General features: G+C 36.1%; 1 protein-coding gene across 13 annotated transcripts; it reads left to right on the top strand.

Moving 5' to 3' along the window:
- The first annotated feature begins 468 nt into the window (after positions 1-468).
- On the top strand, positions 469-16,574 carry LOC120073126 (Zinc finger C-x8-C-x5-C-x3-H type family protein). 13 transcript variants are annotated; one of them, XM_039025756.2, is made up of 5 exons: positions 516-727; positions 6,308-6,663; positions 8,569-9,003; positions 9,315-11,499; positions 16,322-16,574. In XM_039025756.2, exons 3-5 carry the CDS (start codon positions 8,603-8,605, stop codon positions 16,352-16,354), a joined length of 2,619 nt encoding a protein of 872 aa, XP_038881684.2. In that variant the 5' UTR covers positions 516-727; positions 6,308-6,663; positions 8,569-8,602; the 3' UTR covers positions 16,355-16,574. The 13 variants fall into 13 exon arrangements, with proteins under 13 accessions (XP_038881689.2, XP_090167880.1, XP_090167882.1 ...); XM_090311753.1 differs by lacking the exon at positions 6,308-6,663 and adding an exon at positions 3,295-3,560; XM_090311752.1 differs by lacking the exon at positions 6,308-6,663 and adding an exon at positions 3,295-3,664.
- The last annotated feature ends 433 nt before the right edge of the window (positions 16,575-17,007 follow it).

Below are 17,007 nucleotides of genomic sequence, written 5' to 3'. Positions count from 1 at the left end.
CATAAAGATATTTTAGAAAGCTTTTTTATCCAACCATAAAAATTAAATTCTAATTATAAATACTAAATTCCAATATTTTTTTTTAGAATCCAATATTTTTTTTTTTAGAATCCAATATTTTTTTTTCATAGGATTAAATTTGTAAGTTAAGAGAACCTACCATATTTACCAAACTAAAAAGTTATTTGCTCTATTTGCAAACCTGAAAATTATTTTATTTGTTCCATTATAAATTCTCTAAATTTTACCATTGTTTGTGTTCTAACTTCCAAAAAGGGGGGAAAGACAATGAAAAAGAATCAATGTGGTAATAATATAAGAAAGAAAAAGGGAAGCACACTTCTTATTAAATTTGATTTTCAAAAAAACAAAAAAAGGACATTCTTATCTTCGCTGTGGAAAAAAAAAAACAGAATCTATTGAAATTCTCGAGAATTAGATCAAAATATTGAAGAAAAGAAAGAAAAGAAAAGAAAAAACAATTATTATATAATTAATCGCGAAAAGAAAAAACTGTGTTCTCGCCCCCCAAAAGTCTTTGAACCCTTTTTCGCCCATTGCTACTTCCTCACTCTTCATCTTCTTCCTCCCACTCACTCTGCAAACAAGATGCCCAAAATATCCTCTCTAAAGATTGATTTTGCTTAGTTCGCGCCTGTTATTCTCCTTCAATCATATTCTAGGGTTACACCTCTGCCGCTTTCTGCCGGAAGTTCTCTTCTTTCATGTGAGTTCTATGTTTCCCTCTTCCTTTAATCTTCTACAGTTTTGTTTGTATAGATGTTTTCCTATCTGGGTCTTGATCTCTTACTCGTTTTGTGTGAGACTGTATGTGGGTCGAGGTTCTTCGACTTTAAAGTTTGGGGCTTTCCGGCTATTACTCCCCATATCATCAGGGCAAAGAATAACGCGTTTTTTTTTTTCAGTGTATTTTTTTCTTCTGTGGTCGAGATTGTTTGTGCTTATGGGTATCTTTGGGAATCGGTGATTTGAAATTGGGATTTTGTTTTGGCCTTCTGGTGAAGTATTTCAAATGAGAGGTAGCTTTTTGGGAAAAGGAAATGATCTTTCCTTGGGATTTGATTACATTTACATAGAGCTGTAGTTCGACTGGATTTTAGGCGAAGTTAAGTTGATGGATTGAGTAGTTGCTGAGTTGAAGATTAACGTCGGGTGTCCTAAAGGAATGCTATACTTTGTTCTTTTTGTTGACAAATGCTATATTATGGAGTTGATAGAACTTTTATTCTCTATTTCATTGTTGAAAGTGGTCTTTCTTAAGAAAGAAAAGGTTAAGTGGATTTATGATCCTTCCCATGGAATCTAACCACACGTGTACTGCCTGGTGGCTCTCACACCGTCGTTACACTTCCAGTTCAATTTTTGTAACTTAGAAGTCATATATCTTCTAGTATGGTTTTTAAATTCAATCAACCTTTGGAGGAGTTTGAGATAGGGAGCTCAGGCTACCCCTATAGATGCGGCCATGACATTCTATTGGGGGTCTCAAAATATTGGACACTTCCCCCCCATGTTATTGTTGAAGGCAAGTTTTTTGTTTGTTGCTTTAGAAAGATGGCAGGGGCACACTTGACTTTTCCATCTCGTTTAATCTTTTCTTACAAGTGAAAGTCCTTGTGCCTGGTTGGTAGCTTGTGGAAGAATTTATTCAAATGTTTGTAAGTGAAAGAGAATTTCTGGTTGGTAGCTTGTGGAAGAATTTATTCAAATGATTGTAAGTGAAAGAGAATTTCTTCTAAGCACATCTCGTAGGTGCATGTTCATATATAGAAAAAGGTGAGTTGTGTGCAGATTGTTGGTGTTTATTAGTGCAACATTGGACTCCCTTTTCTTGATGTTGGCATATATGGAGTGGAATGCTCGTGCCTTGTTTATTTTATAGTTGTTGGAATATGTTTTCTAAGTGATGTCATTGGAAGAAAAGTTCTTGGACAAGTGGATGGAATTTCAAGGTAGGTATCAACCTATTCTATTTGAATCTTGAGCATATTCTTTGGAGCAGCAATTTTGCTTGGACTTTTTGAAGTCTCTTGTTTGTCGTATTTGACTTTCCGTTTGCCAGACATAGCGGGTACAGGGAGATTATTGATGAGTTCCTTCTCCATTTGTCTTTCTTGGGAGAATAGAAGGTTCTTGTTCAAGTGGGGTTTTGTGCTGTGTTTGGGGCTTGATGGGAGAGAGGAATAATAAGACCTTTAGAGGGATTGAGAATGACCCTAGCTATGTTTCTTCTCTCACTAGATTCTATATTTTCTTTTGGTTGGGCATTTTTTTCTTTAAAATTTATTGTTCTTTGGGTCTTGTTTTACTTGGTTGGAGCCCTACTGGGTCTTGTTTTTTTGGATGTTCTTATATTCTTTCATTTTTTTTTCAATGAAAGTTTAGTTTTTCTTTAAGGAAACATAACTTTTCATTTAAAAATGAAAATAGACCGAGAAAAACAAAAGAAGACAATACTATTGAGATGCAATGAGGATAAGACACCAAAAAACAAACACTTAAAACCTAACAAACTAACCCAATGAACTTCAATTCATTAGTAAAAAGAAAAAAAAAGTTCTAGTCCCCTCCCCCCAACCACCACACACACACACACACAACAAAAGTATCTATAAGAAACAGGAAGGCTCAAGTTTATATTGGCAATCTAGGTTTGCTTGTAGAAACATTGGGCGCATGCTTCTTATTTTCTGCAACCAATCATCTGATTAACATAGGAATCTAATGTGGGGAGCTCAATTTATAGTATCTGTGGGTGTGGATAAGAAAGCCAAAAGTTGGTTCTGTCAGTTATTCACATGCTCTTTCACATGTTTTTCCATGTGATTCTGTTGTAGGGTTTTGTGGAGTAGTCCCTATTTGTCTGCACATTTCTCTCCCCTTTTTAGTTTTTCTTTCTTGCCTATATTAAGCTCCAAAAAAAAAAAAAAAAGAAGATTCTCCACAGAATGTGGTATTCTGTTTATATTTTTCTTTAAATATTGTATGGGAGGTCTTGGTAGTTTAAACATTTGTAGTTTGACTGATTTTCTGTTGTAAGTTGTAAATTATTGTTATCATTTATATTTCTTATTAAAGCTTTAGGCTGAATCTTAAATAATTTAGTTACTGGATGTGTATCTATTAATTTACCCCTTGCTTAAGTCTTAGGTTCTTTTTCCTGCCGAAGTTAATTGATTAGACCCCAACTTATTAGGTTCCTTGATAGATGTCCTCTTCTTTAGTTAATGTATCACGTAGAGTGTGCTAATGTCAACATATAATTTTCTGCAGTATCTTCACGTGGTCGGTTGATGGAAAGATTAGCAAGGGTGTTCAATAATAACTTATGGCAATGGCTTTCTATTCCACTACAAGAGCAATTGGGCATTAGTACAAAATTCATGGAACTAAGTCAATTTTTATATTCAAGCTTGTTTCGAAGGATTTTATGAGAAAACTATAGTTCATCAAACACAAGGAGAATGAATCATGGACAAAGTGCTTGTGAACTTTATTTTGCTCGGAATTGTGGATGATTACTTGGTGAAGGGAGAGATGTATGGATTGAAAAGTTGACTTCATAATTCATTAGTCATTGAAGAATACATATGATTTGTTTGAAGGGTTGCCAAGAGTAATAGTTCAACTGGTCTACTTTTATGTATGTTGGCCACTTCGAGTATTGTAAATGTACCCTTAAAGGCAATGTCATTTACTCAATTTGTAACTCCCATTTACTTTGTGACCTTTAAGTGGCTTTCTTATGGAAGTCTACATGAGAGATCCCTTATACTAGTAGTGACTAATGTTCCATAACTTACCATCTTTCAATCTTCAAGCACCAAAATGACAAATTAGGTGGACGAAAGTTTGGGGAGGGAGGATTTCATTTTTCGGTAAAAGAAACATTTCATTTATGAATGAAATAAGGGGAGGACCTCAAAATACAGAGAAAGATTACATTAGAGAGTGCCAATTGTTGACTAAAAAAGATAAACTAAAGTGTATAAAAGGGTACTTTGTTTTACACCAGGAAAAAGCCATAGATAAAATGGAGTCCATGAAACGATTAAAAGTATAAAGAGAACCATGAAAAAGATGTCTATCCGCTTGCCCCATAAACTCCAAAAGAAAGCATGCAAGAGGGCCAACCAAGTCAACTTCTTCGTACCACCAAAAGTATGACCCACCAACAAGGAAACCAATGCGTCTTAAATGGACTTGGGGCAAGTGAAAGACCAACTAAAAGCAGGCAAAACCATGGCCAAAAAATTAACAGCAAAAGAATAGTGGAAAAAACAAATGAATCGGAGATTCAGCCGGTTGACAACACATATGACACTAGGAGGGAGAGATAGCTATATAAGGCATGGCACGTCGTAAACGGTCTGCAGTATTGATGGCACTCCAACTAAGCTCCTAAAGAAAATTTTTAATCCTTTTTGGATAACTATCTTTTCAAATGACTGAATAAAGATCAGATAAAATCGAATCCATGACACTCACCAGATCAGTCGTCAGAGATTAACAGAAAATATCAAAGAGGAATCAAGGGGCCATATCCAAATATCTGGAGAAGCTCGAATATGGATAGAAAGCAAATGATTGGATAAAGAGGCCCACTCTTAGGGTATGTTGGACAATTTTCCTTCTTCCAAAGCCTCAAAGCTCTTCATCCATTCGTGGTCGTTGTCAGTTCATGATTGGAATGGAAGGTGGATTTTGGAAGAAACTTAATGATTTGGAGGTGGAAGAGTGAGCTTCTTTGTTTCATTTGTTGTCTTAACATCAGGCTGAGTGTCAAAGAAAATTCAAGAATGTAAACTATGGACCCTTGAGAATTGGGGGGCTTTTGTTTTTTTGCCTAAGTTGACCACTCATTAAGAAGCCTTCGGTTTCTAGCTTGTTGACCTACTTTTGCAAGCCTCTTGTCCAATAAATGTGAAGATTTTCTTGTGGATTTTCCATGTTGAAAGATTGAACACTTGTTATGTGGTATTCAAAGGGTCCTTCAAAATATGGCTCTCTCCCCAAATTGGAGTGTTCTATGTATGGGTACTGAAAAACCCTTGATGCATCTATTCTTCTCATGTCTTTCTGCTATACAATTTGGGAAGATCTTCTCAAAGTCTTCAAAGGTTTTTGGGCTAGCAAAGCTTTAAAGAAGGCCCTATGTCAACTCATTGGTGGCACACATTTTAAAGGGCAACCCGTGATTCTTTGGTCTAGTGGGGTGTTTGCCCTCCTTGGTGCCTTTGGTTTGAAAGAAACTCAAGAATTTTTAATAGCCATGATTCTTGTGGGGAGGTGGTTTAGGATCTTGTCACTCTTTTTGGTTCTTCTTTGCCTTGCACTTCTAAATCATTTTGTAATTATAGCTTATCTCAAAGTGTTACCGGTTCGAACAATTTGATCTACCCCTCAATGCTACTAAAGAACACATATGGACATGCGTTATATAAGTGGTTTTGTGGAAGATATAGGATGAAAGAAATGCTCAAATCTTCCAAGAGAAGTACAAGACTTCAAAGGACATTTTTGACGCCGCCATCTCTAATGCTTTTTTTATTGTAAAGATATACCGGCTTTTAGAAGCCATAGTTCGTCTTTCCTTATTGCTAATTGGCAACATCTTTACATACCATTTGATTGGTTCCTTTTATACCCTTGGATATCTTCGGATTTTCATTCTATCGATGAAATTCTCTTATCCCCCCCAAAAAATGTTACCAATTGGACATCCTTCTTGTAAGCATTTGGTGTGTGGGAATATTTCATTTCCCCTCATTTTGTACTCATCTTTTGTTGATGAAAAGTTTGTTTCATCTAAATAATAATAGCTATTATTATAAAATATTGAATGGAAATAATGTTTGCTTTCATGGGGATCTTTGTACTCTACTCAATTAGACATCATGTGGATTTTATGTTTCTTATAACATTTCCTTAACAACTCTAGTCCCTTAGATGCAAATTATGGTCTATAAAAAAAAAACGTAAAAGTCTTCTTGTAATGATCATTGTTTAGTCCACTTTTTCAAAAGATTTTAAATGATGCCAAAAAAGTAGTCCCTTCATATGATGGCTTTTTAGAATATCATGATACATATATGTGGTGGCTGAAGATTCAAATTTACGACCCTTGAGAGTTGTGAGGCCTTTGGCTTTTGAAAATGCACTCAAGAAAATGACCCTTTAGTATCGATTTTTCTTGCTCCAACCTCATTATCAAAATGGGTAAAGCTATTTTCATGGAAGAAGAGAAATGGTTTTTGACGATGTTTATTAGTTGTCCTCCTAACAGGTGGGGATGCTACATCCGACTAGTATAGTTAATGCAACTTCTTTATGGAAGCTTTTGAAGAAAACCAAGAAGTTTGAAATGCACCATTGGGTCCTCTCAGCAAAGGAAGAGTGTCTCTAAATTCAATCCATGGTGTTAACTCCGTGTGAAGAATTTGCAAGACTAGGAATTTGACCTTTTGGGATACTCACCTAGTCACCTTTCATAGTGAGGAAAGGACTGGGGAGGTGAGGGAACTCGAGCTACACAACATACTAAAAAAGGACTCCAAGGAGAATCCTTTCGGAGGTCTAGCAATCCAACATGGATCGCTGAACAGAAGGCATAAGATTTAACATGTCTGTTTCTCTTTTAAGGTTAGTCTCTTGTTATATAAAAAAATAGGTAGGATTTTGGGGTTGGTAACCTGTGAAGAAGATTTCTCTAGTTTATTGGAAAGCAGTTTCCTTAGCATTATTTCCCTATGGAACAATTTTTGGAAAGAGGTTTCCCTTGGCATTTAACAAATGTCAATGTAAACCAGTGATAGTGGTTACGAATTGAATGTGAACTAATTTCCACGTTCTTATGAAATTCAAGTCCTTGGGCTGCCTAGGTTTGTGGTTCCATGGAGTTGGATATTTTGCAGTGTCAATGTGATGTCTAGGAATTAGTTGTTTGGAATTGAAAATTATGTGAAACTTGAACACTGCATATTTGATTTGATTTTTGATTTTTTTAATTTTTTCCGTCTAAATGAAATATAATTATGGCATGATTACAATAGTGCATATGGAGAGCTTGTAGGGTCTAGTTTCATCAACATTGCATATGTTTTTTGGATTGATTGTGATTTGCTGTGCTCTTCGTGTGCATGCTTGACTGTTTTCCTTGTTTGTGATGTTGATTATATCTCAGTTAACATGAAATGCCACGTTTTATGACGAGCTGTTGGATTAATTGCTTCGCCAGATTGGTTTATATTCCCAGATTTCTCTTCCCATCATGATGGGGTAGTATACCTTGCTAGACTTTTTACATGATCACAAGTACTGCAAATACTTTTTCCTTGAAGTTGGTTGCTCATACAAGCTTCTTTTGATTCTGATACCCTCACTTTTGAGCAAAGTGCATCTGTAATTTTTTGAAGTTTGGTTGGTAGCTAGAGGTGGAGTATTTACTGGCAGGAAGAGTGTTTTGAAAGGCGTGGCCAGGCGCGTGCCTAGGCACAAGGTGCAACAGTGGCGCCTCACCTCGGAAAGACGAGGTGCATGATAGAAGGCGTGTGCCTTCTTGCACCTTCCATGAAGCGCCGAGGCGCGCCTCGCGTCTATCAGTTTTTTTTTTTTTTTTTTTATAAATAACGCAACTTTATTTGCGTTTTAATATAATATTTATATTTATAGTTTTTTAAACCTAATTTGGCATCATTATACTACGTACAAGTCCTACGATGTCTACAACAACAAATCAACGTCTTATTGAAATTGGACGACTTGCCTTCACGGTTTGTAAGTCTTTTCTTCTTCTTCTCCCTCTTCCGTTTCCTCTTCCTCTTCTTCTTCCTTTTTCACCGAATCAACTACTTCTTCTTCTTTAGTGAAGATGAGTTTAATATTTAGGATTTTAGAATTGTATTTGTGATTGTTTTTATGTCATTTCACTTAACTTGGTGTTGAATGACAATGACTAATATCTATCTTTTATTTTTTTTTGTATATTCTTCTTTAAGTCACATTTCTATCCATCTATATTTTGGTTGTGTAAATAAACATTTATATAGTATATATATATATATTTTTATATTTTTTATAATAGTGTGCTTCACGAAAAAAAAGTCCGCACCTTTATGCGCCTAGGCTCCAGAAGGCCATTGTGCGCCTTGGGCATTTTAAAAGACTGGCAGGAAATTTGGTTATTTTATGATATACTAGTTATATGACTGATTACAAGTGAGAAAATTCATTTTATAAACAAAAAGCTTGGGCAATAAAATGTTGTTTTTGTTTATATTCTGACTGGACCGTGTGAGTACGTACTGGGTTTTTCTTCTCTCTGTGTTGGGGGATTCCCATCTCGTTCAGTGTTAATGTCTCGGATAATTTGTAATGAGAGCTAACGGAATACTGCTAAATGAGCTTAGGTAATTTCAACGGGGAAATGTAGTCTAATCTATTCTTTGCTGAATCTCAACCAATTCAATCTATATGAAAAACTTGGATTTGACAACAAAGTGGGAAGGACTTACCACTAAAATTAACTTATTTTCATCCTGCCTTCAGATTTTACTGTATTTAGGAGAAAATCCTTAGAGTTATGAGTGGAAGTGGCAGAAAACGCACGTCAAAATGGGATTTGAGAGAAGATTCTCACTTGGAAACTGACAGTGTGCAACAACATGGTTGGCCTGGAAAAGAATCACGTCCTGGTTGGATTTCTCCTGAACTTGCAAGTGATGATGGTTCCAAGTGGTCTGGTATGGGAACCACCAATACCATTTCAAAACCTAAGCAAGATTGGGGATTGCTGTCGGAGGAACCTTTACCTGCCAGAGCTTCACATAAGGAGGATTACAATAATAAAGGTTATAATAAAAATATGGAAGGCACGGCTGAACAGGATTGTGATGATAAAAGCTACGGCACAAGAATGTCTCCTGGTCTAGATGGATGGAGAAGACACAGCTCTAACCTGTCTGATAGAAATGATCGGAGCAGGTCAGTGAGGTTAGATACACTGGTAGCTTCAAGAGCTTATATCAACTTCCTAATCGCAAAAGTATTCAATCTCAAATTTTGTCGCTGAAGTTGCACTTTTTGCTTAGAACACAATGTCAGTTATACAAATCTCTCAAGTTTGATCCTCAATTTTCATGCTTGTTTGGGTATCCATGTTATGTCATATGAACGAGAGTACCTGGACCTATGTATTTCTAGTAGGATTTATTAATTCTTTTCCAAGGGATGGGATGATCTATTGCAATTACATTTTTTGTTTATTAAACTTGCTTGTTTTTATTGTGTTTCAGGGGTAGGAGTAGAAGCCGGAGTTGGAGTAGAAGCCGGAGTAGAAGTAGAAGTCCTCATAGTTTTAAGCGGGACTCTGGGTTTCATGATAGAAACAGGAACAGATCCCGTGGTTCAACTCAATTGTGCAGAGATTTTGCTTCTGGAAGATGCAGGCGAGGTAATGGTTGTCAATTTCTTCACCAGGACAATCAAAATCTGGATGATAGCTGGGAAAATAGGAACAAGAAGGGGGGGCGACCTTTAAGATCAACTCCCCATGATTTTAGGGACCATCCCAGGGGTGGAAGATCAACTGCTCAATGTACCGATTTTGTGAAGGGAAGGTGTCATAGGGGTGCCTCTTGCAAGTATCCTCATGACAGTGCATTTCATGAACTGTCACGAGGTTCTCCAAATGATATTAGTAGAGACAGGGACAATGATAGGAGTAAAGAACCATACTTCTCACGTGGTGAGCGTGAACCTTGCAGTAGCAGTCTTGTTATCTGTAAATTTTTTGCTGCTGGAACTTGTCGTAATGGAAAGAATTGCAAGTTTTCTCATCATAGCCAGCCACGTCCAAGTCCAGAGAGAAAATCAAGTACTGATAGATGGGAACAGTTTCAAAGTTCAGATGGTAGGGATCGGTTGTGGGATGGCACAAAATCGAGTGAATTGGCCGGTGGTTCCGATTTCACTCAGTTGAGGGAGGACAAAAGCGAACAAATTGCTAGTCAAGAACCAAGTTATACATGGCCTTCGGAACAAAAATGGGTTCATGGTTTGAATAATGAGAGCAAAACTCAGTGGGATCAAACTGTTGGCATCAAGGCAGTTCAGAGCAACAAGAAGGATACTATTCTGAGCAAGGCAGAAGACGCTGGTGGTTCCATGGGCACTTCTGACCCTAGAGGTCACAGAAAGTGGCCAAGTGATGATATGGAGATGTCTCCTGATTGGCACTACCCTGTGCAACCATCCAGTCATGTGGTGAAAGGCGATTGCAACATCATGCCGGAATCTGGCTCTAAAACTTCCATGGCTTTGGCCACTCTTAGCCATGCGATAGTTCAAGAGGCTCTGGCTAAGAAGCAAGACATTTCCATAGAGCCTATAACAGTTGATAATACTCATTTTCGGCAAAACCATAATCTAACAAAAGATGTTACTATTTCACCAGCATTCAATGATAAGATTACAATCGACAAACCTATTGCTTCACATGCTGAAGGCAATCCTTCTAGTAATATTGTCCTTGGACAAAGAATGACATATCACACTGACCATCCAGGCGGAATCGTAATGAATCCGAAAGTTTCAGATGGAAATTTTAGAGTTAAACAGCAGGAGGAGGGTGGAAGCATGCCGGGAATTAACTCTGGAACAACTATCACTCCAAACATAGTAACCAGCGAACAAATTACCCAATTAACTAACCTTTCCGTCTCTCTTGCACAATATTTTGGAAATGTGCAACCATTGCCTCAATTGTATACCTCCCTTAACACACATAGTGTGTCAGAAACACCTTCCTTCCCTTATTCTGATGCATCCGTGGGTGCTTTGGGAGTATCGATGAAGTCAGGTCCCATAATTGAATCCTCGAAGCAACATGATCCTACTCTCTGCAATAGCTTAGAGCTGAAGAAGCTTGAAGTCACTAAAACACCTTCAGACTGTTTGCTGAATTCCACTGGACAGAAAAGCACTACAGAAGTGAAGGATGGAGTACAGATACCAAATTTGCCTCTATCATCTGATTCTTGTAACAAGATTGGCATCTCTGCTAAAGAAACTCTTCATGGGAGTGATGCAATAAATCATGGGAAGCCAGCAGCTGATGGTGAGGCTATCAAAGAGAAGAATGGTGATGGGGAAAGTGAGAACAAGACTGACCCAGAGGATTCTCAAGAGAATGATGCTACAGAAAATGCAAATGGGAATGATGGGGTCCATGATAAGAAGAAAAGTAAGGATGCTAAGGGAATTCGTGCTTTTAAATTTGCACTTGTGGAGTTTGTCAAGGAAGTTCTAAAACCTACATGGAAGGAAGGTCATATCAGCAAAGATGTTTATAAAACCATAGTCAAGAAAGTGGTGGACAAAGTGACAGGTACCTTGCAGGGGGGTCATATTCCTCAAACGCAGGAGAAAATTGATCACTATCTTTCATTTTCAAAACCAAAGCTCACTAAACTTGTTCAGGTAACTTCAAATTTCCTAATTGAGTTTTCTCTATCACTGACAGTTGACTATTTTGTTTGGTTTATCATATTTTTCATCACTTCAGTGAAGTTCTCTAGATGTTTAAATGATGATACGATAATTGTGAGTTGATTATTATTATTATTTTATATTATCATTTATTTTTAATTTCCACAACAACATACACATTGAAAGGAATATTGTATTTTTTTAAACTGTTATCTTATCTCCAAATAAATAACTGGAATGGGTGATATTCATACTCTTGTTTTATGTTTCACAGTTCACTGTGTTATTTCTGTGTTCCCCCACCCCACACACACACCCGTCATAAGGGCTTTCAACTTAATCATCATTTGTGGTGCTGTTTGGAACACGGTAGTTTACTGTGTCTAACAATTCACGGTAGTTTACTGTGTCTAACAATTCTATCTTACTGTAATAGTACTAATCACTTTTTTTTATATTTTGGTTTTCCTTCTAAAGACCTCATATGTTCTTGTAATAAAAGAGTTTGTTGGTTCATACATGCTCTTTATCAGCATTGTTTTGCTTATTTACTCTATTACCTTTTCCAAAGACTCCCCAACCTTTCATTGGTTATTTATTTGTGTGAGTGGTACCCTCTTTTGATATTCTTTTGAGTTAGTCTCCCGGTTGTCTTATTATAGCTGGTCATTCTATTTACAGTTTGTAGGGGCCTTTGTTGGTGATTTCTTAAGTCATCACAGTTTTTCTTGTTAGTAATTATACCTTCATTTTATTTTACCTTTGGCCCCTTCTTAGACTTGTTTTTTTTCTTCTTTGTAAGATTTTAAACCCGTTTGAAAATTATTTGGTTTTTTGTTTTAGTTTTTGAAAATTGTGCTTGTTCTTTTACAACTTTTTTTTTTATTATTATGGTTAAACATTTGAACTCTTTTTATATTGTTCATGATGTTTCTTATAAAAAATAAAACTGATCATTTGAACTTTTAGTAAAATTCCGAAAAGTAGTTTTAAAGGGACATAATAAAAACCATAGTAAAACAAAAAAAAGAAAACACTCCTAAAAAGTACATAATAAAACATTGAAAACAATAACTGGAAGTAGTGTTTATAATCCTAATTTTCATAAATAAAAAACCAAATGGTAATCAATCAGGGGTCTTTAATGTCACAAGAAGATCTATCTCTTTATTTGGCTAGTAGCCATGGGAAGGATTAGCACCTTAAACACTACGTGGAGAAGCTCTACTTGTAATCTTGATCCAGATTTTGAAATTGCTGCGACTTAAGCTAGAGAAAAGTAGAGTCCTTTTGCTTTTAGAGTTTGGCATGATTGAGTTTTTGACCTTATATTTAGCTTATTAGCGGTTGAGCCTTGTGTGGATGCTGGAGAAAGTTGTATTGATCTTCCATTTTGGAGGAAAGGCTGTGTGTGCGCTATGACAAGTTTGCTTCTTCACTGTTTTGTGGTTTATATGGCTGGAAAGAAATAGGAGAACATTCATTGTGTTAGATGGGTCGTTAGAAGTAGTGTTCGTTTTGTGGTCCATTTAATGCCTCCCTTGGGGTTTTGTGTGGCCCTCTCTTTTTTACTTTTGTTTAAATGAAATTTGGCTGTTCATTGTAAAATGAAGATCATGTCTGTCTCGGGTGTAGTGGCAAAAGGATGCATAAGCTCTTTAGGACTAGTGAAGGGTATTCATGGGTTGGTATGGATGCTGTCAATTGCCTGGGCTGCAAAATTTTACAACCTAATGATTCTCATAGGTGGTGGAGTCAATCCAGACATTGGAATATTTGGGTGGGCTTGAGTTGTTTGGTTCATCGTTGTTCAAATCTTTGGAATAATTTATAAAAAAACTAGTACTTTTGGATCCAATATGTAATTTATAAACATAATGTGACATAGTAGTTTGATATCATAAATTTATCAGGATCAAGTGATTAAGATGTGTTCATTTATTCTGAGCATCAGTCTTTAATGGATAGCCTTTTATCCTTAAAAAAAAAAAAAGAAAAAGAAAAAGATGGGTTCATTTATGTAAATATTAGAAAATGAATAGTGAAGAAGCTGCATGAGGAAGGGAAGGGAGCAAGAGAAAGAATTACCTAAAACCTAAATGTAGGTGGTGGTTCTAGATTTTTTTCCCCTTTTAGAGAAGAATCATTTCAATGAATAAATGAAACAAGGGAGACCCCAAAGCACCTATAGGTGATTATAGAAGAGATTTCCAATCGTAAACTAAATAAGAAAGACGAAAATTCTCAAAAGGGTGCCTAGTTTTGCACCAATATAAAGCAATAGACAGAACCAAGTCCATGAAGCTATAAAAAAGCCTTTCTTTTTGGTAGTTCTTAGTGAGTGTTAGTCCACCATTTGGGGAACAAGTACATATTATGTTTTAACGTTTCTAAAATTTATTTTACATCCATATGATTGCTACAAGCCAATTATTAAATGTGAAATTATAATATATAAATGAAATGAATCATACGGTTCCTGATCCACATTAGGTTACAAAAATGTTTCACATTTCAATTCCCAATCTGACTGCATTAATTTTTTTGAAGATTGATGAAAATAGAGTTTGAGCAATACAAAACTAGTCTAACCTTTCAACAGGTAAAGAAGTACAGAGCTTTATGAACTCGTATTTTATAGTACAAGTGCAATGCCTGAAGAAAGGGAAGCTCTAGCGGGGTGAGATGTTAGAACTTAGAACAAAGCTCTGCTATTATCAAGCAGACGCTAAGTTAAGATCAATCTAGATCACATCAAACAGAAGCTAAGTTTGACAACTGTGCTCCCTCTACCACAGTTTGACAAGCTTTTCATATTCGTAATGGACACCCCTGGATAAGGATTGGAGGAATATTATTTCTAGATAGACGATATCCTATTGAATATTGCAGTGAGAAACCCAGTGAAGCATGCCAAAAAGTTCCAACAAACAGTGCTTGGTAGTGCTTTGTAATGGTGGGAGGCATTATTTTCAGGGCTGGATATTTTAATTCTAAGCAATTATTAGAGGTCAAGGTACTTGATTCTCAAAACAATATTAACGGATGCAGCCAAGATGGCTTTCATTCATCCAAAGATTTGGCTCCTTGTTAAGACATTTTGCTCAAGAGTTTCAAGAAGTTGCAAACCCTAGTTCCTTTTCGCGATTTGTCAGATTGAAGAGCCTTTGTTTGATCCCTCCCTCAGGAAAGAGTTCCCTTTCCCTGTTGTCCTTAGATTGTTTATTTGTCTGTAACTGTGAATTAACTAGTATCTGTCTTTAACAAGATAAAGTAACAGTATTTAATTATGAAGATTAGTTGGGTAGCTGACCCTCTTGGTTGTTCAGTTTCCTATCAATAAAATTAATACTAGTGATTTTTTTTTTGGATAAAAAAACCATTTCATTGATGAACGAAATATCTAAAGATTGCCGTAAAAATCCAAGTACAAGATGAACCAAACAAAGCGATACCTCAACAGAAAGATGTAAAATGGATTGTCGATGCAAGAAGCCTACAAATATGGGGAGACCAAATAAAACATCAGTCCAAGGAGAGAAAAGAGAGAAAAGCCGATGTTCCCTCTGTCAATCAAACCAATGCAAAACAGCACCCAAGCCAACGTTCCCTCTGTCAATTGAACAAATATAGTGACTGGAAAGGAGAGAAAAGCCAAGAGTACCGATGAGATAGTATCAATGATAAAAATTAAAATAAAGAGTCTTGGGTAATGCATTGAGTAATTTTTGTCAGGTTGTCAAAAAAAAAAAATCATTCTCGATGTGTTCACAAAGCAATATTCATTATTGTTGATAGGTATAGGAACCCTTCATCTGTTGCATGACAGGCGATGCTGCTTGAGGCTATTATCTATTCTGGAAATTACCGTGAAAAAAAATCTTGGGCCAAATTGAAGCTTAGCACTGCATAGTGTGAACTAATGGTCTAACAGAGGTTAGGAAATCAGTAGGAGATTCAGTGAGATGTTTGAGCGTACCTGAACCTGGACAGTAGGATCTAGCATTACTCTGTGAAATAGGAGATATACTGAAGCACTTAGACTGACTGGAATTTTATACTCCTTAATCAGCTGATGTTGTATCTAAAGTGCAGTGTAAAATCCATTACAGGGTCGTGCAGAAGTTGTCTGGAACAAATGGAACTTGTGCAGTTTGCTGGGGGAAAAAAAGCTTGAAAAGGGTAACCTTGGTATATAGTTCATCAACAAAAGGTTTTCTGCTGGTTCTTGAAACAAACTAAAGAAAATAATAACAGTTAGAAAATTGAAGAAGAGTTGGTCGAATACGTGTGTCAATTACCTATTTGTAATTAGTAAATGGACTCCCCTATTTATTATTTTAGTTATTCAGTTGACATGTGAACACTTTGTGCAGCAACTTCGCCATTCGGGTAATTGTTAGGGTTAGAGATATTAGTGTACCCCGAATGCTTGTAGATATACCTTTTATAACCTCTCCAGTATCGTTGTAATTGACTCAATGGTAGTCTTCCAGTTGCATCATCTCCGTTACACCTAGACCTTTGAAGATGGCAATCAAATTGCTGTAAAATGAAAGATATCAAGCTTTTATGGGAGCTCTCTTAGGATTCCTATTAAAGCTATATATATCCATAGCTTTCATGGTCCTTTCTCTTTTGTTGTGTATTCATTCTTGGTAAAGTATTTGGTTCAGTTTCTCAAGTGTTCTGATGCTGATCTTTACAAATTAGAATAATCTATCTTCTACCTCTCTGATTTGGTTGAGACTAATAGCTTTTACTCTCTGTTTTGTATAATATGTTTCCTCAATGTCTCTCATTTCCTTGTCAGGCGTACGTGGACAGAGTTCAGAAGACGACTTGAAAAGACGAGGTTGTCGAAGTACATTCTTATGTATTTTTTTTTTCTTTTTCAAAATCATCCGATGTACTAATTTGTTAAAGAATGTTGCAGCCTTCGGAATGATGTTTGTGATGTCTTACTAATGTAGTGTAATGTATCTCCCATTAGCAGTCTTAGTTACACCTTTCTTCAGCCTTCTGCAAATTAGATATATGGAAATTTGTTGGTTTTAGTTTGTGCATTCTTCCGTCTTTTATTGTTGAATGAATGGCTATCACTTTTCAAGAACCAAGTCTTCTTGACCTAGGGTTTAAAGTTTTTATCTTCTTTTTTTTTTTATCCAAAACGATGGATTATTATATATGGTTAAATTACAAATTTGGTTATTGAACCTTGAAGTTTGTGGTTGTGTTCAAGAGGTCTCTATACTTCAAAATGTTTTAATAGGGGTTTGAACGTTCAACTTTATGTCTAATAGATGAATTTTGATTGGTTTGATATTTTTTATTCTATTAGACACCAATTTGAAAGGTTTATATTTTATCTTAGTTGACATAAAATTCATCTGTATTTGATATATCAATTAACTTCTTAAAATTTTCAAGTTGAATGGATCTTTTTAGACAATTAAAAATCATGAAAAGCATTTTGAGTTTCAGGATGGTACAAGACTA

Source organism: Benincasa hispida, chromosome 3, assembly GCF_027475165.1.
Source record: "Benincasa hispida cultivar pf3 chromosome 3, pf3_genome.v1.1, whole genome shotgun sequence".
NCBI classification, from domain to species: domain Eukaryota; kingdom Viridiplantae; phylum Streptophyta; class Magnoliopsida; order Cucurbitales; family Cucurbitaceae; genus Benincasa; species Benincasa hispida.
Note: the sequence above shows the minus strand (reverse complement) of the source record. Positions and strands in the feature narration are given on the sequence as shown.

Bases quoted from the DNA above. Each gene is read 5' to 3' on its own strand.
- LOC120073126 (XM_039025755.2), top strand. From the start codon at position 8,603: ATGAGTGGAAGTGGCAGAAAACGCACGTCAAAATGGGATTTGAGAGAA. The intron at 9,013-9,314 runs GTTAGATACACT...ATTGTGTTTCAG, and splicing joins GATCGGAGCAGGTCAGTGAG to GGGTAGGAGTAGAAGCCGGA. The intron at 11,500-16,321 runs GTAACTTCAAAT...TTTCCTTGTCAG, and splicing joins AGCTCACTAAACTTGTTCAG to GCGTACGTGGACAGAGTTCA.